Source organism: Notolabrus celidotus, chromosome 9, assembly GCF_009762535.1.
Source record: "Notolabrus celidotus isolate fNotCel1 chromosome 9, fNotCel1.pri, whole genome shotgun sequence".
Taxonomy (NCBI): domain Eukaryota; kingdom Metazoa; phylum Chordata; class Actinopteri; order Labriformes; family Labridae; genus Notolabrus; species Notolabrus celidotus.
In genome coordinates, this window is record NC_048280.1 from 6,319,370 (window position 1) to 6,341,886 (window position 22,517).

General features: G+C 40.9%; 1 protein-coding gene across 1 annotated transcript; it reads right to left on the reverse strand.

The window, feature by feature from the left end:
- Positions 1-3,242: 3,242 nt before the first annotated feature.
- Positions 3,243-22,380, reverse strand: hspb8 (heat shock protein b8). Its single transcript, XM_034692153.1, has 3 exons — positions 21,656-22,380; positions 14,944-15,007; positions 3,243-3,719 (listed from the first exon to the last, which is right to left on the reverse strand). Exons 1-3 carry the CDS (start codon positions 22,095-22,097, stop codon positions 3,545-3,547), a joined length of 681 nt encoding a protein of 226 aa, XP_034548044.1. The 5' UTR covers positions 22,098-22,380; the 3' UTR covers positions 3,243-3,544.
- Positions 22,381-22,517: the final 137 nt, after the last annotated feature.

Below are 22,517 nucleotides of genomic sequence, written 5' to 3' on the forward strand. Positions count from 1 at the left end.
AGCATGCAAAAACGTTCCGTGTTGTGTCAGCGTGACTTCATACTTTTACCTAGCTTAAATGTTCCAATGAAGCGTGGTCAACCTATGTGTGACTCTGCACTGTTCATGAATAAGTGATTACATTCATGAGCATCATATTCATAATTACCTCTGAAAGTACGTGAGTGCAAAATTTAAAAAGAGATTAATTATCCTGCTGTTTCAGCTAAGAGGTTTTGACATTAATCAGATACTATACGTTTGCACAGCTGTGCATTAGTCACTTCTACATGAGTAACTTGCCCTGGGAGAAACTGGCCTGCTTCCAATTATGCTGTTTCCATGGCAGCACGAGTCCACACATATTGTCTAATAGCAATAAATACAACAGTTTAGATGTGAGCTGGCACATCACAGAGTGGCGCCCTTGCACAGCCAAAAAAAACTGTGTAACTCCAGTTTGCAAAACTTTGAAAATTCAAACTAATCATCCCTGTTGAGGCCAGTACACAGAGAAGATTACATTATTTTGCATCACATGACATGCAGTGGAACGGCCCCAATTTTTGCACTTGCATACAAAAGCTCTGGCAGTGCTGCTTCTGAGTGTTGAGGCCAATCTCGCCCAGCACTAAACCCTCTGTTAATCTGCTGCCCAATTTCTTCTGTTACTCAACAATAACACCACAGGATCCCTGGAACCGGGCCTGCGAGTGGCAAGGTTCTCAATAAAAAGACACAGATGTTAGGACACACTGGAAGATTGGCTGGACATTTTTATTGCATCAGCCGATACAAAGACATCACCAGAAAAAGAAGGCAGGAAACAAACGTCTTTGGCATGAGAATCAGTCCATCAGCTCCAGCGGTCATGCAGCCTTCCTTCTGAACGCTCGAATAGAAAAGAAATCCAAACCACATCTTAAAACACTTCAGATTAATATTCATAATTCATTGGCACATATTGAAGTATATTTACAATACACTTGACTGGAATACACTATCAATGCACACAATTCATCCTCTATAACGACACAAAGGTGATTTACTTTAGTTTCTTGTCAGTCAGAGTGACATTCATTAACCCAACAGATAAAAAATTACAACAATGGACGTCAGAGCACTTGACTCAATAAAGGCACATTTGTATAATTTTTTTTTAACCCAAATAAATCAAATACAACACGCTTGATGCAGAGGCTGCTTTGCTGGATTTAATGAATATTAGTATGAGTACAAGATTTGATACTTAAGAAATTCATATATGATGTCTTATAATATATTTAAACTGTTCTGAAAATATTTTAAAATCTTTGACAACCCTTTCAGTAGAAGTGTAACAATACATCGACATGGACAGAAAGCAATTCACAATTCAATAATAAATACAAAGGGAAACATAGATCCACACCATCATCCTTAAGTAACGTCTACTTCTACAAGCTGATCAATATAACTCACGTTTCTCTTTAAATATGTATTTATGTTCTATTTTTTTATTTACACGTCTGACTAGTTCAGTAGTAAAATGTTAAATCAAATTTTTGTCATTTTTAATAAAAGCTGCTGATGTTTTATGTTAGTCCCCTGATTTTATTTAAATTTAGTGAAAAGCTAATTTAATCATTTTAATTTATTTGATATAAATGTAAAAATAATGCATGGGAGGTAAAAACTTTAAAGAGCAGACATTATGAAATGGTGCATCAGTTCAGCTGGTCTGTTATAACAAAGGATGACACAGCTTATTTATTGATGTCATGAATACACCATCGTCATCATGGGGCTAAACTTAGGTCACCAGGTATAAAATCCTTCAGTCTTAATTAGTCTTAATCTCTATAAAACAACTTGATTTGGGTAATCACCAAGCATGAAACTCTAGTTCTAATCATGGTGTTTAAAAGAGGAACCCGAATAAACATCAGACTGGTCGAGCTCCTCTCATGTATTCTTTATTTTCCCTTTAGACCCCAATGCATGATGGTACATACTGCTAGGTAAGCTACAGCTGTTTTTGAAACCGCCTGCTACACACTACCTACGAATGTAGTATGCAGTATGTACTGCATAGGGGAGAACAGGGTTGGTTGTCACACAGGTTGGTTGGCACACTCATTATATCTAGCCACCAGAGGGCACTGTCTCTCAAATTGGGGTATGGACATTTCCAGAATTAGGATCGGAGCTCACCTACATAGTCGTCTCTGGAGTAAGACAGCTGAACTTGAGGTGAGACGACTTTTTGTGTTTTTCATGCCAAATTGTCAATATTCAGCTCCTTGGTATTTTTCTAGGCTTTTAAACGATGGATTTATAACAAAACAAGTGTTACCCTTACAAAGTGTGAGGGGAAAGCTATAGTTTAGATTTTTATTAGCTAGTTAAGTAGTTGTTAGATGGTTGTTAGCCTTGATGCTAGCAAAAAGGCCTAAAGATGTGTTTCCTGTTCATGGTCCTTGCTCATTTTATGTTAAAATGCATTAAGTTATGTAGGCCTATCACTTGTCAGTGCAATTAAACTTTCAAATTTAGTTTTGCCTTTTTAAAAGATTCTTCCCATTGAAATAACATTGTGACAACCAACCCCATAGTGTGTGACAACCAACCCCGTGATGGGGTTTGTGGTCACAATGTGTCAGAGTGTCTTTGATAGTTAATTGTTAAATGTTTTGATGATGAGCAATCATCAAAACAGTAAAAAGCGTGACAACCAATCCTGTTAGTATGACTGTTCTGTTGGGTCTGATCTGCAGTATTCTGGGTCAGGCGTTGCTGGTTTTCTGGTTTCAAGAAAGCAGAAGTAAATAACGGCCAAGCTGATTGCCAAACTGCTTCATTAGCATCACTTATGATTTAAAAAGTTAAGAAGTGGCTTATATGGAATTTAATGATTATCCTTAAATTGCTGTGTATTGTGGGAAACTGAGAAATTTCCTTAAATCAGTACAACATCCGGTTAGTTTTGGCATACCGCAGATTTTGCTCTTATTCACATACTACATACCGAATTTTGGTTGAATCGGTAGGTACTATTAGTATAGTAGGCGGTTTCAAAAACAGCCTGTGATCAGCTGTACACTACTTTTCCGAATGCATAAATATATACATATATATATATATATATATATAATTATATATAGGGTGTAACAATCATCTATCACAGTTCAGACAGCCCTAAAAAAATGGTGAATCCCTGATATAGAGCACAATACAGTGAGCTGAGGGTTATTTTGGACACAGTCTTTCAACTACATTTCATCTGGACATCTTTTATTTTGTAGATTTTTTCATATTTAAGGGTAAGGGTTATATTTCTTAACATAAAAGAGAGGTAACACCAGTTGTTCCTGTTTGTATATTGCTCTGGGGGTGATACATAAGAGTGTTTTCACTTTTCTGCTCATATATAAAACGTGGTGACCTTAACCTGACAACATTGTTTTCTTGCATATTTGACTCATTGGAGATCCAGGTGTCTACATAAAGCTGAGGGACACATTTCTTGTCAAACTTGTCATCAGTTGTGCAACATGTTTTGTTATGTTTGTATGGATTTGGGGGTTTAGGCTGTAGAGGCCTCTTGGGGCTTTAGGGCCTCCGCCTCCAACGTGTCGCCCACCTGGCAGCCTTCGTTGCTGAAGAGGGAATACGGAGGCGTCTGCCGGGCTTCGATGATGAGGACGCCCTCAGGGGACAAGGAGGCGAAAACAGTAAGCGGGTCCACATCTATCGGGATCCTGACAGAAGAAAAGTGAGAGGGAGAAGATGGTTTCAGTTTTTTATGCTTGAAAGAAAGTTTAGATGTCAAGAGTGGCAGAAGTTTACTTGCTGCTGTGAATGTTCAGCATGTTTAAAAGCACGAGTGGGAGGAAACAAAATAAGGAGAGCGGTGAAGAGGAACAGCCTAGAGAAAGAGTTCAGCTCCTACTTGGAGGTCATGCAAAACGCTGTGACATTTTCTCAGTGAAAAACCAGAGCGTTTAACAATGTTTGCAGAGCAGCTCGTACTGACACTTCGTCAATACCCATAAACAGCCTGCAGTCAGATAATTTTAGCGCTGTATATCCACAGGAGGGGAAAAAAAAGAACTTGGCTCCGGATTTTGACTGTTATTAAAAAAGCTTGCCCTCTCCTCCTCAGCTAGAACTCCTTCACAACTCCCCAAAAAACCATCTCACAGCAGGGAGATTGACTGAAAACCATCACCAGTTTCATTAAAAAGCCCCCAGCTCTGCGACAGAAGGGAGGGAGGTGTGTGCCAGGTGTGAGGTTTGCAAAAATGAAACTCGATACCAATTAAAGAGAGTGTCATCTGCATAAGTTGAACACCTGCAAATTTCCATTGGTGCATACTTTCCTAACCTGCTGCTCTCATCTGTCACACCAGCGAGCTAATTCAGTCCCCCCTCCCCTTTTTTTATTCCACCTCTGCTAAATTTTCAGACACTTATCACATGACAATTCTAGCATTTTTAAGCATAAAGTGAGATAAAGTGGCATTCACCTTGCAGGGAACATTAAATTGTACAGAAAAGCAGCCGCTGATAAATCCTGCAAGGCTTCACTTCTCTAAAACTGTGAATAAACTTTAGAATAAATGATGTTTTATTATCTTAAATCATCCACCAAATTGTCATTTAATCGTCAGAGTTATTTCAAGTTTAGTTTGAAAATGAAACAGCTCCCTTTGGAGGGAAAGTCCTTCAAAAGCAGCTGTCGAGGCAAACAGAGATCAAGGCTGTTCTCTGTCAGACAGCATAGCCAAATATGGGTATTGTAGGTTTTCTGTGTGAGCAGCCAAGTGTCTCTGGGATTTAATATAAACATCAGGCTGCCCTGTTCAGAGAGCAGACTGGAGTTTACCACCCATTTAATTAGAGAGGACCCTCTACTGCATGGCTCCTCACTCCACTGAGAAATACAAGACTGAAGCGACTAAACATTTCGCCTCGTAGGATCAGAAAGACAGAGAGGTTATGTCAGGTCTATTTGCAAAGAAGAGTATCATGTCACAGTGTCTCACTGAGCTGTACAAGTCCACTTTAACAGCATCGAGACCCAGCTCCAGTTCAGAGAGTGGTTAGCAAAGCAATAAGTAGGTGAGAAAAGGATACAACAAAAAGTTAGTTTAAGGAGTCATCATCCAGTGCCATGAAAGCCTGAATGAAAGCAATCCAACAGCTGGTGAGATCACAATCTATAAAAAAAGATAAATGGCTCCTCAAAAGTGAAGCCAAAACAGTTGGAGCTTCCCAGAATGACCGGCTGCAGTACGAGTCTTAAAGCCTGCCGCCTCCATGTTAACAGATGGGACATGGGTTCAACTATAAAAAGAAAACACATATAAAATAAGTTTTTCTCAAACATGATTCCAGTCACTATGGTAAGTTCTTATCATAACAGTTTATGCCCCAGTGTTTATTTTCTAAAAAAGTTCAGTTTGAATGAGTTGTTTGAGGTTATAAAAAGGGACACAACCAGGGTGTGAAATGAACACCGGCCAAGCGCCAATGGTGGGTAAAAAAATTGTTTGGCGTGTAAAACAAAAACACACCAGTGGCTGATGGAAAATTTTGTAATGCATGTGAGGTTTTCACACTTTTGCCCATTTCTGCCGACTGTCAAGCTATCGTGACCCTCATGGCGTGCTTCACTTGTGTTCTGATTTGGAACGGCGTGACGTCAGCTACTGGAGTTCTATTCGTTCCCTTTGCTTGAAGAAGCACGGCGGGAAGAGTGTTTCAAGGAAGATGTGGCAACACATTCCCGGCGTGAAGCCACCACAGCTAAACGGAGTAATGTATGGTAATTATTTTAAATCAAATAAGGCATGTTTTTTTTATTTGGCCGGTGAAAAATGTTTTTGGCCGGTACATTTTTGAAGGTCACTAGCCAATGGCAGATGAGGTAAAAAGTTAACTTTACGCCCTGGACACAACACCATGTTTGAAAGCTCTGTTGCTAACGGTGGTGTCTGTGGCTTTTTTTAATGGATTATTAGAGTAGAGGTTGACAAGATGATGATGAAAAGTCATCATGTCAGCATTTCTCAAGTGATAGGCAGCTAAAAGAGAACAAAACATGAAACTCTAAAGAGAAATGGGGCCATTAATCAAGTTAAAACAACAGATTTGATCAATTAGTGGCAAACATTAGCTGTAGTGGCCATTTGTCATAAAAAACTCAAAGACTAATTAAAGTATCAAACTCAAACTTTAACTCAACTTAATCAAAGGGTCACTGATGCACCGTGGGGATGTGATGTACACAGGCAAAAAAAGTCTAATGTCCATGCAGAAGTTCAGCGGTTTTCAATGGTTTATTTCTGATGGCAAGCAAGCAAACAAAAAGGAACAAAGAAAATCACAGCTCCTCCTGCCTCTCTTGTGCTGGTAAAAAACCATAGGTCCACCCAGGTGCATGCCGGCCTTCTGCCACCTACCTACTTAAATAACCTCCGGTGCCCACAGTTCCTAATTACCAAAGAAACAAAAACAAACAAAAGAAATACTAAATATACAAAAAATCTAAATATACTAAACAAATGACTAACAAAAAATATAACCCCAAAAATCTAACTTTATTGAGTTATAAAAAGAAAAGTTTAGATAAATCTACTAATACTACTTATTAATTCCAAACTAAATAAACAACTAAATACAAAAAATAAACAAATAGCTCCAACATTAGCCAACAGCTAAAATTTGCATTCAACCACATGTTGTCCCTATCATTAGAGTTCAATGATGTTATGGGATACAATTGAAAAGGCAATTCTTTCTTGGCTAACAGTTAGAAAGGTACTTTATTGATCCCCAGGGGGGAAATTAAATTTTTTCCACTCATGCTATTTTGGACATGCTACACATACAGTTTTTTTGGTATATACATACAAATGCACACACATGCAGTGAACATGATTTAGGGAGAGATGTCAGAGTGAGGATACTGCCGTCAACCAGCGCACCCAGAGCAGTTGAGGGTTCAGTGCCTTGCTCAAGGGCACCTTGGCAGTGCCCAGGCAAGTGAACCAGCACCTCTCCAGCCACCAGTCCACTTGCCAAACTTCGTCCATACTGGGACTCGAACTGGCGACCCTTTGGTTGCCAAGCCAAGTCCCTATGGACTGAGCTACTGCCGCCCCAGTTACGTAGCTAGATGGATTCCTGAGGAAATGCTACATTCAAATTCATGCTAGTTTTCCATGGCTACCAACCCTAGCTTTAAGGGTCATCAAATATGTAGTTCCCCCTGAAATATGGCCATAAATCTGGAATTTACTATTCATGTTTTTTTAAAGTTGCTTGTCGATGAAGAAGCAAACATATATGTAGTTTAAGGTCAGATTCTTCATATTTATGATTTACCAACCTTGTGACACATCAGTACAAGAGCATAGCATTTTGGCCTCTCACCCAAAATTTGCTTTCAAATGAAATGCTTATTAGGTAAAAACAGTATATAGAGCTGTGAAAATACTGTTGCTAGCAATATTAACACTATTAGCACTTGCAAAACCCATCATTGTCTAATATTTTCTGATAATGGTGGGAGAAATGACAATTTCTTGGTGTTTTAGCCAGTGGTTAGCTTTAAATGACCTCCAGCGATGCAAAGTTCATCTGTTTCTAGTATGTCTCAGTTCATCAGAGGCTTCACTATGACTTGCTTTAACTGTTTGAAACCTAGAAACAGATTTTCATGTGATTTACTCATATTTAAAGGGTCCTAAATTCACAGAAATTACAACACAATGATGCAGATTAAAAGTATTATTCAAGCTGTATCTGACCAGTCCTCAAGAGGTGAAGAAAACAACTTTAAGTTGCTTGTTTTGTGAATGGATGTCAGATTAATCATTTCTGATGCATTCAAGGGCGTCAGGAAATCTAAATGCTGGTTGGCTTCAGTGACAGTGTCCAGCAGATTCCTCCCTCAAGTTGAACATGTGGTCCAGAACAGATCTTCAGGTGCACTTTCGAGGAGCTCTCTTTTTGATGAGACGAATAAATCATTGTCAGATTACCACTGATGGAAGCCGGGATGTCTTACTATCGTTTGCCTCTCGCCTGCTCTTCCTCTCTATACTGCCTGTTTTTCCTGCATACACCAAAGCCTACTGATAAGTGATTTATCCGCTTGCATACCAGAAGACTCCTCACACTAAAATCCAAGCTACATTTTTATTTAGGATCTGTAAATACAGATTAAAATGGTAGTTATTTTAAAAAGTAATGATAAATCCAGTCTTTTGTCCAGTGTCATTTATACTCAGTCATGAAATTGAGGAAAAGGTCTCAAAATGTTTGGATAGCCCTTTTCAAAGAGTAGCTGTGAAGGAAAGTTGCCCTGTTCTGACAAAGTCAAATCGCTCAGCCGGTCCATTAAGTGTGACTCAATCAGAAACCTTATCTGTGCAGCTCTGGAGTTTATTTACTGTACCTCTGGCACAAACACGCTTTTTATCTCATGCATTGATTTTGTACAGCTGCCAAAAAGCTGTCCAACACGCTTACCACCCGCAGAGACGCTGATCGAGGCAGAGAGAGACCAGACACTGAGACTGGACAAGAGTGTGTTCATGGAGTGTGTGGTGGGTAAAAAAAAATACAACCCATCCGCTCTGCCCTCCCACACACAAGCCACACATGTGACCTGAGTAGGTCTAGCTGTATCGTGTGTCTGTGAGGACATAAACAGAGGCAGAACAACATGTACGACACAGCGCTCACACTGCAGACTTTCACACGTAAACAGATGAGCTCTCGTGTTGCTGTTGGGCTGCCTGACCTGAAGATTCACAGCTACCTTTGGCCTCACCACTGATTTAGTTAATAACTGACAAATGTCACACATGTAAAGCAAGTGTTTAAAAGGTGACATATTATGCACAATGGACTTTTTAATGGTTCTCTACCAGAAATATGTGTCCCTGGCATGTCTACAAACCCCCCGAAAATGAAAAAAATCCATTCTGCCCCTGTTCTGATTTCTCCACCTTTCTGTAAATGTGTGCTGAAACAAGCCGTTTCAGTTTTCAGTGTTTTTGTTACGTCACAACAATATCCGGTCTGTCACGGAGTCAGAGCTCGGAGCTTGTTCAGCCCATAGACTGTATAAAATACAACTCAACCCCTCCTCTGTTTTTTATTCCCTGCACACATGTGTGCTAACAAGGAGCTTAGGAGGGAGGCATGCTAGTTGTAGGTTGTCTTAATAAACACAAAGGTTGGTTTTACTCCCCACGTCTGCAGATTTGAAGATCTAGTGGATGATTTTTATTTGTCATGGAAAAGTGCTAGCGCTAGTTAGCATAGTCACATAGCTACATGTTTGTAGCTGTAGCTGTAGCTGTGTACCAAGACACACGTCGACATACTGACAAATAAAACAAGAAACACAGAATCTTTGACCAATCCTTCAGAAAGGTCCTGCTGCAGGCGCCTCTCCGTCAGGCTCAGATTCTGGATCAGATTCAGAGGGTTGAAGTAACGCGGGTCTGTGAGCAGCCGTGTATATTCAGCCAACATGTAAACATGCTGGAGAGCCGAGGGCACATCCACTTCCTGAGGGGGCGTGGTCAGAGGGAAAACAGACTGTTCTGAACAGGGCTGAAGAAGAGGGTTTCACAGGCATGCCAAAATCTGATTTCAAAGTGTTTTTTTGAGCATAAACTTTAAAGACTTGTTTTGGGGACCTCTTAGACCAATATATGTTGATGAAAAAAGCGTGACATGTCACCTTTAACAAAAAAACAACAACCTTAGACCCTGTTATCTAACATCGCCAGTGTTTATACTAAGCGGCAACCTCCAGCCGCGAGAATTGAAGCCAAAGCGGGAGTGTTACTGTAGTTCATCAAGTGTCCACTTGATGCTGGCTCTGGAAGTTACAGAAACCACATACACACAAACTCAAAAAAGCCAATCTTTACAGCAGAAAAAAACATGTTTACGGCCTGGCAAAAAAAACAAGTGAAGTCTGGATAGCTTGTTTCTCCATCGGCACACAGGGGGCGCAGGGGCGCTGCAATTTCGAAGACATTAAGATTACAAGTTTTCCATTATGAGAGGCACAGCTGACTTGATTGACAGGCGGGAGCACTGTAGCTGTTGGCTAGGAGGCTCAAAGCCCGCCTCTTTGCGTCATACTAGCTCAATAGCAGTTATGTTGTGTTCAACATTTCCAATATGGCTCCCACCGACAATTGGCCTCAAAACAGTGCTTCAGAAACAGATGGGTAACGTCACGGATACTACGTCCATTATTTATACAGTCTATGGTTTATACCGATGCATCTCACATTGCACAAGACAACATAAACAACTCTTCCAATGCATGTCTGAAAGCATAGAATCAGACCATAAATACAAGATATAAACTACTTCAATACAAGTGGTTAATGAGACCGTACATAACCTCGGTCAAACTTCATTATATGTCTGCCAGTATATCAGATGTTTGCTCTAAATGTTTGGATGAGAGAGGAGCTTTGCTGATGTTTGGTGTCAAGGTCCCTTTCAATGTTAAACTTTGTGTGCTGGGAATACATCCGAGGGACTTTGGGCAGAGTTCAGGACGGACCAGGCGCCTGGACTTTGGACTTCTTCAGGCTCCAAGAGCTATAGCACTATGTTGGAAGAGTATGGACGCCCCATCTTTGAAAATGTGGATAGAGGAGCTTTCGGGCAGCGTTGGACTGGAGAGACTGACATATATTGTCAAAGGAAAACTGAGAGACTTAATTCAGCTCTAGGAGGCATACATGGCTATCATCAGGGATGTTAACGTGGACTGTCTCTAAAAGAAACTGTGGGAATCATAATTGACAAATCTAATTGAATTTATTTTGCACACTTGCCATTTGATTTTGGTATGGGCAGATGGGATAGGTGGTTTTTTGTTTTGTTTTGCATTTTTGTGTGTGTATATGCTAGATTAGTCTTTGTCTGTGTTCTTAAACTGTCTGTCAATAAACATATTGTGAACCCCCCCCCCCACAAAAAAGAGCTGCTTCCAAAACTAACTTGTGCACAAAGGAGAGATCACCTTTGTGGGACTTCTGGGGCTCCAACTAATGCAAAGCGTGACACATCTAAAAATGTATCCTTTTGATTTATTTATTTCTATTTTCATTAAAAGGGTAGATTTTCAAAGCTACAAGTTACTACAGCGTTCATTTGAGAAAGTCAAGCAAAAGAAGATTTTTGGACTAGCAGTATAAAGTAGAAGCACATAAATCCTTGTATTGTACTTAAATCTAGAACTTGTGTTGATGCACGAGTAGAAGAAGCAGGAGTGCCTCAATTAAAAGCACATTCACACATTCCTCTCTGAAGTAATATGACATCTCAGTGCTATCTCTGCCTTTCATATAAGCCAAGGATTTGGGTATCGAGGTCAGCTATTTATATATGACCCCCTCCTCACTCCCTCCACCATCAGACCCTCCTCCTCCTCCTCCCCCTCCTCTTCCTCTCTCCTTATATTCAGTGTGTCGGTGGTTTTAAGGTTTTGCTCGACTGGCCTGATCCGGGAGCTTCCAATTAAAAGCCTTGTGATATGAACTGGCGCGGCTAGCACAACTGCTTACTAATTATCCAACAGGAAATTAGCAGAACTGTAGTGACGCGCCAGAAAGACAGCGATTCGCACCAGTGATTAGCGCTGCTGTTTGAAGTCCTCACACTGGCCAATTAAAGGAGCAGAGAGCCGGCATGTTTGGAAACTTCTGTTCAATTAGAATGTGATAAGTCTGCTGTATGTAAGAGATGAGTGCAGTTTTGCTACAACACTTCTCCGTGCTTAAGTTTAGTGGTGAGAGTGAGTGTTGTTTCTGTCACTGGAGACAGTTTGGAGTCGAGAAGTTTTAATTTGTGAGAATTTGTCCCCTCAGAGCTGATGTAACTCCAGAGCAGCTCCTTAGGATTACAGGAAAAAAAGTTACTGAATAAAAAGCACTCACACATACAGGATGGTGTCTGGTGGATGAGATAATCTGTTTTTGTTCAAGTCTGTAATCAGCAAAATGAGACAAGCTTTTTATGAGGTTTTCTTTTTCAGTGATTTCAGATAAACTGCCACACAGTCTGCCACAGTCCTGGACATCATTTCATCAGATTTGCATGCCTGGTAGTGTTCAGCTTTTAATAAACATGGAACTTAAAATAAGTCAATTTTTTTGTGTTTGTAAAACTATTTGATATGTTATTTTTGCCTTTATTTTGACAGTCAAAGAGAGACAGGAAGTGGGGAGAGTAGAGAGTGGGAGATGATACGCAGTGAAGGGCCAAGGCTGGGGGTCGAACCAGCGACTGCTTCTGTTTACTGTTTGTCAGGAGAGCGCTTTAACCACTCAGTTAAACTGACTTTGCATTTGTTCTTCTTCTATTATTGCAAAATTAAAGAGCTTAAAGTGACTGAGTAGATGATACAAACAAAGATACCACAATATTTACAAAAAGCAGAAAAGGAAAGCGTTGAATTAAGAAGAAAATTTGATGTTTGCACTCTCTACAGCGGTGGTCTCAAGTATTTTTGGCTTTAGACCACATCATATGAGTTAAAGTCTACCTACACTTCTTCTTCTTCAAGTTTTAATCAGCAAAACTGTTCAGTTTGATCTCTAGTCTACAAAAAATATGTTAAAACCTAGAATATACACTACCAGTCAAAAGTTTGGAAACACCTTCTCATTCAAGGGTTTGTATTTATTTTAATTATTTGAAACACTGTAGATTAATACTGAAGACATCAAAACTATGAAAGAACATATATGGAATTATTTAATGAACAAAAAAGTGTTAAACAAAGCAGAATATGTTTTATATTTCAGATTCTGTAAAGTAGCCCCCTTTTTCCTTCATGACAGCTTTGCACACTCTTGGTGTTCTCTCAGTCTGCTTCATGAAGTGGTCTCCTGGGATGGTTTCTAATTAACATGAGCCTTGTCAAGAGTTCATTTGTAGAATGACTTGCCTTCTTAATGTGTTTGAGACCGTCACTTGTGTTGCTTAGAGGAATGGTTAGTACACAATGGATAGCCCTATTTGACTACTGTTGTAATCCAGATTATGGCAAAACCAGATCATTTCATAGTTTTGATGTCTTCAGTATTAATCTACAATGTTGAAAATAATTAAAATAAATAAAAAAACATTGAATGAGAAGGTGTGTCCAAACTGTTGACTGGCAGTGTAAGTCGCACCTGTAAATAAGACGCAGACTGTTTTTGTGACCTCCCAGAGCAAGAAAGGTTTCAGCTGTTCTCTTTGCAACTTGCAGTTTCTGTGCAGCACATCACTTATTTCCACTACAATCTGATTTGCCTTGTAGAGTTTGCAGTTCTGTGGGCTACTAGTTGAGCTTGCCTGTGACCAATTCACCCAAAGTTGCATCAACCTTATTGTCCTAAATTAAGGAGTCATTTCAATCAAACCAGCACTCTGTGACTTTTTTACTTAAGAGTACACCACTGTTTTTTGTAAATGCATAATTATAAGTTGTTAAAAAGTGAAGCCACAAGCCTGGACCGTGTCTCTTTGTCTCCAGCTTGCAGACACTTGCAATGGTGCACAATGAATGGGGGTACTTTTTCAGCTGCACTAGGCTGTGTCCGGTGGTTGTTGGTAGTGGTTAGACCAGCAGTTGGGATGAAGTGCTAACCAGTATAGCTCCATACTGGGGTTAAATACTGCAGCACAATAAAACACCTCTCTGCATCGACAGTTTCTCCCTCACCACAGACAGCTCAACAGTTTCCCCCTCCCCTCAGGTAAAGAGTCTGGGTGTCATCCTCGATAGCTCACTTTCTTTCCACTCTCACATCAATAACATAACCTGGTCTGCATATTTCCATCTCCATAACATTAACTGTCTCCGCCCCTCTCTCACCCCTCACACCACTGCTATCCTGGTCCACAGCCTCGTCACCTCCCGTATCGATTATTGTAACTCACTCCTCTTCGGTGTCCCTCACAAATCCCTCCATGAACTTCAACTGGTCCAGAACTCTGCAGCTCGCATCATTAACAGAACCCCCTCCCTCCACCACATCACCCCTGTCCTCCAGCAGCTCCACTGGCTACCCGGTCAAATTCAGAATCAACTTCAAAATCCTCCTGTACACATTCAAGGCCATTCACAACCTCAGCCCCCCCTGTATCTGTCTGATCTCCTCCACATTGTCACCCCTTCTCGCTCCCTCAGGTCTTCCTCCTCCTTCCACCTCTCTGTGCCACCTGCCCGTCTCAGCACGATGAGCTCTGCTCCCCATCTCTGGAACGCACTCCCACCAGACATCCGTAACATAGACTCACTTCCCCTATTCAAATCAAAACTCAAAACCCATCTGTTCCAAGCTGCATTCCCTGCTTGACTTCACTGCCTAATTTTTACTTGGTGTTACTCTGCTTGTTGTCTTTATTTATTTTATTTTGTTGTTTTTATTGGGTTTTTAACCTCTCTGTAAAGTGTCCTTGAGTGCTTAGAAAGGCGCTTTAAATAAAATGTATTATTATTATTAATAATAGACACTGCAAAAACTCAAATCTGGTTGGTTGGTTTAACAATATCAACATGTGTTTTTTGAGTAACTAGGAAATTAAAAAGAAATGCAACAAAGGTGCGGAAGAAGTGGACTGCTTGGAAGTTAACATTAAAGGTAACTCTACTAAAAAACAGCTTTGCAAAGTTGCACCTCAGGGATTCATCGAGCGTATGAGTGTAAAAAGACACTTTGTTAGTTTAATAGAGAACTCAGCAGAGCACATTTGAGCCAATAAACTGTAGGAGAGTGATGCTGCAATGTTTAATTTTATGCTACCACTATAAAGATCAGATCCAAGAGCGGATAGGCTGGTAAAATAAAAAAAAGATCAATATTTTAGCAGTCCATAATGTAGACAGTCAGAGGAGGAAACAACAAGTGTGAGTGCAGAGTTCCCTGAAATCACACTCACTGTATCTTCTTTGTGAAGTTCTTTGTCACGATGCCTCCTTCTTCCTGCTTCTCTTCATGCTTTCCTGTTTGAGAAAACAACATCATCATCAGCATAAAGATAAACGAGGTGTGTGACTTTAAATAACTCAGATGTGATTCATGTTCAACAGTTTGCAGTAGTTAGATGAAGTCAGGGGTGTTGCTAGGCATAAAGCTCCACTGGGGCACAGGTCCCGTACTATTTCCCCTTCCTCACACACACACACACACACACACACACTTACACTTTTTATGGACAGGTGTTTTCTCATGCCCTCTAAAGAGATCCAGAGCTTTTTTTCCAGTAAGTGAAACCAGTGCTCACAAATGTGTCATGTTTCATGTGTTTACCAAACATCCTACATGAGAAACAAAAAGCTGCATCTCTATTTACTATAATATTATAACCAGGGAAAGCTTTCAAACCATTGTGAATTTAATGATGTTTTTTTTTTTAACCCAAAGCACTGCTGGGGATAGTGGGACTTCACTTGTTTAGGAATTAATGAATGTATGGGAAACACTGCAGTGGATGCAACACATTAACAACTGCGCCTAAAGTCTTTTCCTTTACTTCCGATGGCCAGTCCGCCCCTGATACTGGGGCACAGCTCATTTATACTGAGGCACGTGCCCCAGTAAAGGGGGTCTGGCGACGCCCCTGGATGAAGTCATGGATAATAAATTTCAGTCTCATCAGTTAACTTAGAAATCAGTGAATGAGTTTATTGTGACACTTCAACCTTATCATCTACCAATGAGATTCAGGGAGTGTGTGGACCGGCGTGGTTTGGATGACAACATTTGGCACACGCAGTTTTCCATTGCTCCACTGCTGTGTTTTTGTTTTGAGATCTCTAGGTGGGTCGCAGGGAACATGTGAAAATAATGAAACACCCTTTTCATTCTTGAAACTTAGAGAATAGTGACCCTTCTGATAAAAGACACATTACACTTTAAAAAGTGAGGATAACTCAAAGCCTGGAAAAGCCCTCCCCCTCCTTCATCTCCTGTTTATGGTCGCTCTCTCCGTCTCTTCCTCTCTCTGTCTCGGGTTAGCTAGCAGCTGCTCTGGGGCTGCTAAATATCACTGCCTCCAGGCCAGCGAGTCGGTGGCCTGCCTCACCCCTCAACCAAACCCCCCCCCCCCCCCCCCCCCCCCCCCCACCCCAGTCTGCACGCCAGGTTTCGACTATGTGCAACCCTACACCCCCCCAGTGACGTCTCTGCTTGCCGCAAGCCCTGGACTCCAGCGGAGGTCCACAGTGGAATAAAAACTCCAGAGTTGGGCCAGGATCAGTGAGAAGTCATGACTTTAAGATTTGAGCCTGATTCAAACCTGGTCCTCTGATTATTGTGTTATTAAGGTTCGGTAAGAAGGCGTGAACACTTCTAGTTTTTATATCTCTTATGACACAGATGCAAAATACCAGCAGCTGTGTGTAATGTTTCAAGTTCTAGGAGGAGATGTTGTTGTGATACATGATGTACTAAAAGGTTTTCTTGCCTGTTTGAGTATCAAAGACACGGCTGGAGTTTCTGCATATGCAGATGATTGCTTTTTTTTTTTACTGTGGCTGGCTGGCGCTGCTTTTCTGTCAAAATTTTAATGAAATAAACAAAATATTCAGTTTTTTTTTTAACTTGTAACAACTTTTTCTAAGTTTTAGGATATTTCAACTCAATGTTTTGGTTTTGCGGTCTTCACTTTCATCGAGTTGATTCACTCAGCTCTCATATCAACATCCTCTTAAATAAAACTGTGGTTAAAAGCTCACTAAAGACCCACTAAGTTCTAACTTAGCAGAGCGTTTTGCAGCTTAAGAAACATATACTTCTCTCAGGAGATGGTGGAGACCAAAAAAGAAGCTAAAAGGCAAATAAGACATGTTTGTGTGATAACTGAAAACACAACTCTGTATATAATCTTTAAACTAAGAATGTAGTTGGATGAAAAACTAAGCAATTATTCACCTTGTGTTACGTGCAAGTCTGTGACCACAGTCATTCGTTTATAAAGGGGGTTAGTAAAAGCTCTCCAAGAATATCTGACCCTCACATGTTGGCAAACCACACACCGTCATGTTTAGATTCATAACATTCCCCAGAGGTGAACACAGCTCCATCTGAAACCCTTTTTAGATTAGCTTCACTGCTATCTCTACTCAGGGCTGAAACTGTCTCTTGATGTGTCTTATCTTTTGAGAAACAATTTTCCCTTCAGTTCTGCATTGAGAAGGCGTGTTAGCGAAGTGACTTTGTGTCTGGTTGTCGAGTTTGTCTCGCCTCTTTCACACATGCATTCATGAAAATGTCTAGATTTTCTGACCCCCAAGTTTACCAAAGTTGCTTATCGACACGTCCCTTACAGCATGAAGTCTCCCCTGCTGGACGAGGGACACTGTGGGCCGAGAAGAGATGAGTCTCAGCACACTGCCAAAGTCACAGTTATGTTTACTAAAGGATGTTGGACGAAGCAATATAGACCTACACTATGCCATTTTTTCGCATATATTTCAACACTACGTGCAAACAAATGGATGTGCAGACATCTTCGCTGTTCTCATCCTAAAATGCATCCTCACATTGGCTTATCTCCACTTTTTGAGGAAGTTGCACTAGAGGGCTGGCAGAGAGAGTTACAGATAAAGTTGAGATTAAAATTCTGGCTTTTAACGTTCACACATGCATCGCACCCTGGAAATTTCAGCAGGAGTTTTGTGCACGTATGAAAGCAGCTTCAGTAAACTTGCTTTGTTGTCCGGATGTTTGTTTATGTTCATGTTTGTGAACTGCGCTGCACTTCTGCCATTAATTGTCTTTTGTGTTACTTCTTCAGTGAAACTGTCCCTAAGGTTGTCCTCGTTACAAAAACAAATGACTAAATTATAAAAAAAAACAGCTTTGTACCACTCCTCCAGTGAAGCCAAAAATATGAAAGTCATGCAGCTCTGAGCTCACTTCTGAAAGATTGACAGAGTGATTCTGGCAGTCTTCACTTCAGCTTTGGATCATGCTGGTTTCGTCAACACTGGGTCTAAACTCTCAGCTAAGCCTGGTTCAAAACTCGCAGCATGAAAACACTTTTTAAAGTGTTAATATTGAGCAAAATATTTTTCTCAAAAAAAGGAAATTGGATTTTAGATCAAAAGTGTTGAAATTCTTAAAGCTCCTGTGAGAATTATTCTAATGAATATTATTTTAACTATTTTTATTTATTAGTTAAACTTTTATACATATTTTAAATTAATTTTGTATGATTTTTTAACTTCAATTTCAATGTGATATTTTATTTTTACTTTACTCGTTTGAACCATGGACTTTTTATATTATTTTTTTAATGAAATATTTTTGCAAATTAAAGAAAATTATAATTCAAAAGAAACATTTTGTTATGTTGATTTAGGAAACCCCAGTAAACAAACTGCTCCTATCTCTTCCTGATCTTGTCCTGTACTTGTGCAAGTTTTGTTTCTAATGAAAAATATCATCCTCCTGTCTCTAACTCTTCACTGAGAATTTGTATTCTGTGGAAAAAAATCAACTTACTTTCAGTAAAGTATTGTTAATCATTTCATCTGACACTTACCCACCAGAGCAGTTTGAGGAATTAGAAACGACAATTCTTGTTGATTATGGTCTCACTTGCTCTTGCAGCTCATAAAGAGGTGGGAGTATTATTTCAGTCAGATTCCAAACCAGAGAAAAACCTCACAGGAAGTTTAAGTAAGATTTGAGGCAGGTTATGTTCAAGCAAGATCAGTGCAGATATTTAGGGCCCGAGCACCGACAAGGTCGGCGAAGGCCCTTTTGAAACCCGAGGAATTATTATTAATATTTGTTTGTTTGTTTCTTCTTTCTTTCTCCCGACTTTTGAATCCCCAATTTGCTTGCCTTAACGCGGCCCAAAAGTCCCAAAAGTTGCACATGCACCAGGCCTGGTGAAAAATGCGATATTTTTGGGCTCCCGAAAAAAAATTCCCAAAAATGGCTAAATGGCGCCCCCTTGAAGTTGAAAATTTGAAAAGGCCAGCCCCATATTATGGTTCAACATACATGCATGAAATATTTTTTGGATAGGTATCATGCCAAGACCTAAAAAAAATCCTCTTGACGTCGTGGTGAAATCCCAACAGGAAGTCGGCCATTTTGATTTGACCCGATTCGCAAGATTACGTATTTCTTTAAACTCCTCCTACAATTTTGCTTCGATCAACTCCCAACCACGCACATTTTGAAGTAGACACATAAGTTATCAGACAGAATTTCTCTAAGTCAATTTGTGTGGGCGTGGCACTTCCCTACATTTGGAGGACATTTGGAAAAACTGTAAACAGTAATATCTCTCATTTGCAATAATGGATCAGGCCCCGGCCGGTCATGCATGATAAGTGCCCCAGCCTGAACGCCTCTATAGGCAAAAATTCACCAATATCATATAGCGCCCCCTACTGGCAGCAGAAAATCACATGTTCTACAGTTTTTACAGCAGCACCTACAGCACAATGGCGTACATAAGGCGGTGGCTTAAATCAGGCGGTGGCTTAAATCAGGCGGTCACGCACATCAGGCGGTGCTTGAACGAGGGCCCGAACATATCCGCTGGTGGTTTTAATATATCTTACTTTAGTCAGTTGCTAGGGAGAAACTCTCTTTGTGCAACAATGGTGTATCAGGGTCATTCATAGAAACCACGTTGCCAACACCAGACTTGGCCTCACGCACACCAAGTGAGGTGTGACAGCAGGAAACATGGAGTCATCAGGTAGGCCTGCTTAAAGTGAAATTAATGAAGAAGTCAGTTTCTGATAGAATCAGGACAGATGATCAAATACTATCTGATTAAAAGGAACAATTTAATGAGGTCGAGCAGCAGGCATGATGCACAGCAGCTGCTTCTAGTGTGTGAAAGTGAGAGGCGCCGAGGTTCTCTGACAAACTTTTTCAGACTTTTTTCTCAAAAACATGAAACTTTTTCTTACAAATTAAAATGTGTGGCTTTAATCTCTGAATATAACTCTTCCTCTGGCTCAGTTAATATTCTTTTCCTACTATGGCCCTAACAAACCCTCGTTTAATGAACCACTGAGCTCTTGTTCAAAAAGTGACAGATTTACAGAGTTACAACAGTCAGGAGTGTAGTGTGACTTCTGTTAAATATTTATGGCTTCATGTACTGAAATCCTCAATATGTGTGTCACACTTAAAGAACTGAGTCACTGCGACCACCCGGCCCAACATGGCGCTGATTGAATGACCCAACTGGCATACCGACGACGTGTTTATAAAAAACTCAGACCTAAGGAGGGGGGGTGCAGTCCTCTGGGCCGTCTTTATCCTGGGGTATCCCTGGAATTCTTTTTATTCTGGAGCACCAACACGAGGAAGCAACTTCTACAAGATACTCCCAAAAATGAATGTCCAAAACGTCACGCCCACATGAACACAAACCTGCAGGAGGCCCGCTGGGTAACAGTGATCCTATTTCTAGAACATTCTCCCCGGTGTTTAATGGCAGCGAGCGGCGTGTCTTATTGTAAACAGAGACTGTTGTCACGGGCCTTGCCTTCCTTTAAATCTAAATCGAGCTCCGAGTGATTCTCCAGGAATCTGAAACAGGTGTCTAAGCTTGAGGATCCGCCTGCCAACGTTCAAGTCCCAGTCCCCAAAATCTGTCAGCCTCTTCCATATCCAGACTCATTAATGTGGAGAGTGTGTTGTTCCTCTGAGGCTTGCATTATGGAGCTTCAAACCTGCTGCCAAAGGAAAAGAGCTGATGCGTCTTGGCCAGGTTAGAGCGAGGATCCTCAGAGATAATGGAGGAGGTGTTTATTATGCTTTGTTTCCTTTCACATCTGAGTGAACCTTCTCTTTCTGATTGCTTATCTTCTCTTTATTCTGTGTTTTCACTGGGACACATGGGTGGATGTTGTCTTTCCATGACAAGTTAAAGGTTCAACCTCCTGTGGTGAGAAAGCTTTTTAAAACACTGAGGTCAGGAGTCCAAATTCCCTCACCAAGCCAAAAGCAGGTTGAAATAGTTGCATGAATTTCCTTGTCAACTTTTCCAGTTGTTAGTATTTTGTTAAGACATGTTTTATCCTGTTATCTTCAAACTTGAAATGTAGGTCAGCTACTTTTCCACATTTCTGCTGGATAAAACAATAACCCTTCATTACATGTTGGTCATGTTTTGTCTAGAGTGTCTCATTTAAAGGTATTGAGTCCTAAAAATAGATACTGAGGTTAAATTACTCTGAAGTTGAAGTATGCAAAGCACTAACCTCCAAGAAGCAGCTCTGAGAGCATGATCCCCATGTCCTGCATGGTAACTACAGCCCTAAAGTGAGTGTTTTTTTCCACATGCAAATTATACTATTACCATATTAATGTTGTTTCATTCTGAACATTCATATTAGGAATTCATAAAACACATAATTTAAATTATCTTCAGGCAGAATTTTTGTGTTTTAATGTCCTCTATCAATGAGGAAAAACTGTTGATCCTGGTAATCTGAGCTGCTGGCTGCCACAGTGGGAAATCACCAGGTGGGTTCACATTGACCTCCACTCACTGGTTACATGACAGCAGTCCTATTTACCAAGAGTAAGTTTTTTCCCCATGAAGGCCTTTAATCCCTGTGAACTTGATGTTTGAGACATTAACCTTCCAGAGTGAGACCCAGACTCACCTGACACCTCTACAAATCCGTCTCTCGTTTTGATGTGTAGTTCTTCTGGTTTGAAGCTGTGCACGTTCACACACACTTTCCAGGGCTCTCCCCCGGTGGTGATGGGCGAGGATGAGGGCTCGGTGTATCTGCTGGTGTACATTGGGGGGCCTCCTCCCGTGGACTGCCGCGCGGGGAAGCCTGTGCGTAAACTGCTGCTGAAGGGCGACGGTGTGAGGCGCGAGCTGAGCCGGCCAGGCCGAGCCCAGCCCGGCCAGTCCATCGCAAGATCATCGGGGAAATGTGGCATCCCAAATTCATCCTCCATGAACCGAGAGGCGAGCTGATCCCTGAACGGCGCCTGATCCCTGAATGGTGACTGGTCTCTGAACGGCGACTCTCCAAACGGATCCCTGGGAAACCTCTGCCGGTTCCCCAAAGTGTAGTAGTCTCCCTCTGCCATGTCCAAACAGGAGCTCAAAACCAGTTACAATTATGGTACTAGTGCCAGGAAAAGTTTGTTCAAAAACTTTCTTTGGATAAAAAAAGAAGAGAGCCCCTTCTGTTTGCGCGTGGTTAAACTTTCTCTCTCACGCGCATCACCGTTCCGCAATCAGTCACTGGTTTATCCAACAGACTCCTCAAGGTGCACAGCTTTTCCTTGAAGTGAATCCCTTCTGGCTCTGGGTTTTATACTAACTCTGGTTTCCCAGACGATGATCCAGCACAGAACAAGTGTCCGGAAAGTGCTGGGAGGTTCTTGGGAGCATGCGCACTGCAAAAAGACAACCACTTCAGAAGTACTAAACAATCTTTAAATCTTTAAAATGGAGAGAACTTGATGAGAAATGAGCTTCAATACTGAAAACAAGCATTTCCAGGT

Excerpts from the sequence above, each read along its gene's own strand:
- hspb8 (XM_034692153.1), bottom strand. The coding sequence starts at position 22,097 with ATGGCAGAGGGAGACTACTACACTTTGGGGAACCGGCAGAGGTTTCCC. Across the intron at positions 15,008-21,655 it reads CGGATTTGTAGAGGTGTCAG|GAAAGCATGAAGAGAAGCAG; the intron begins GTGAGTCTGGGT and ends TTTCTCAAACAG. Across the intron at positions 3,720-14,943 it reads AACTTCACAAAGAAGATACA|GATCCCGATAGATGTGGACC; the intron begins GTGAGTGTGATT and ends TTCTTCTGTCAG.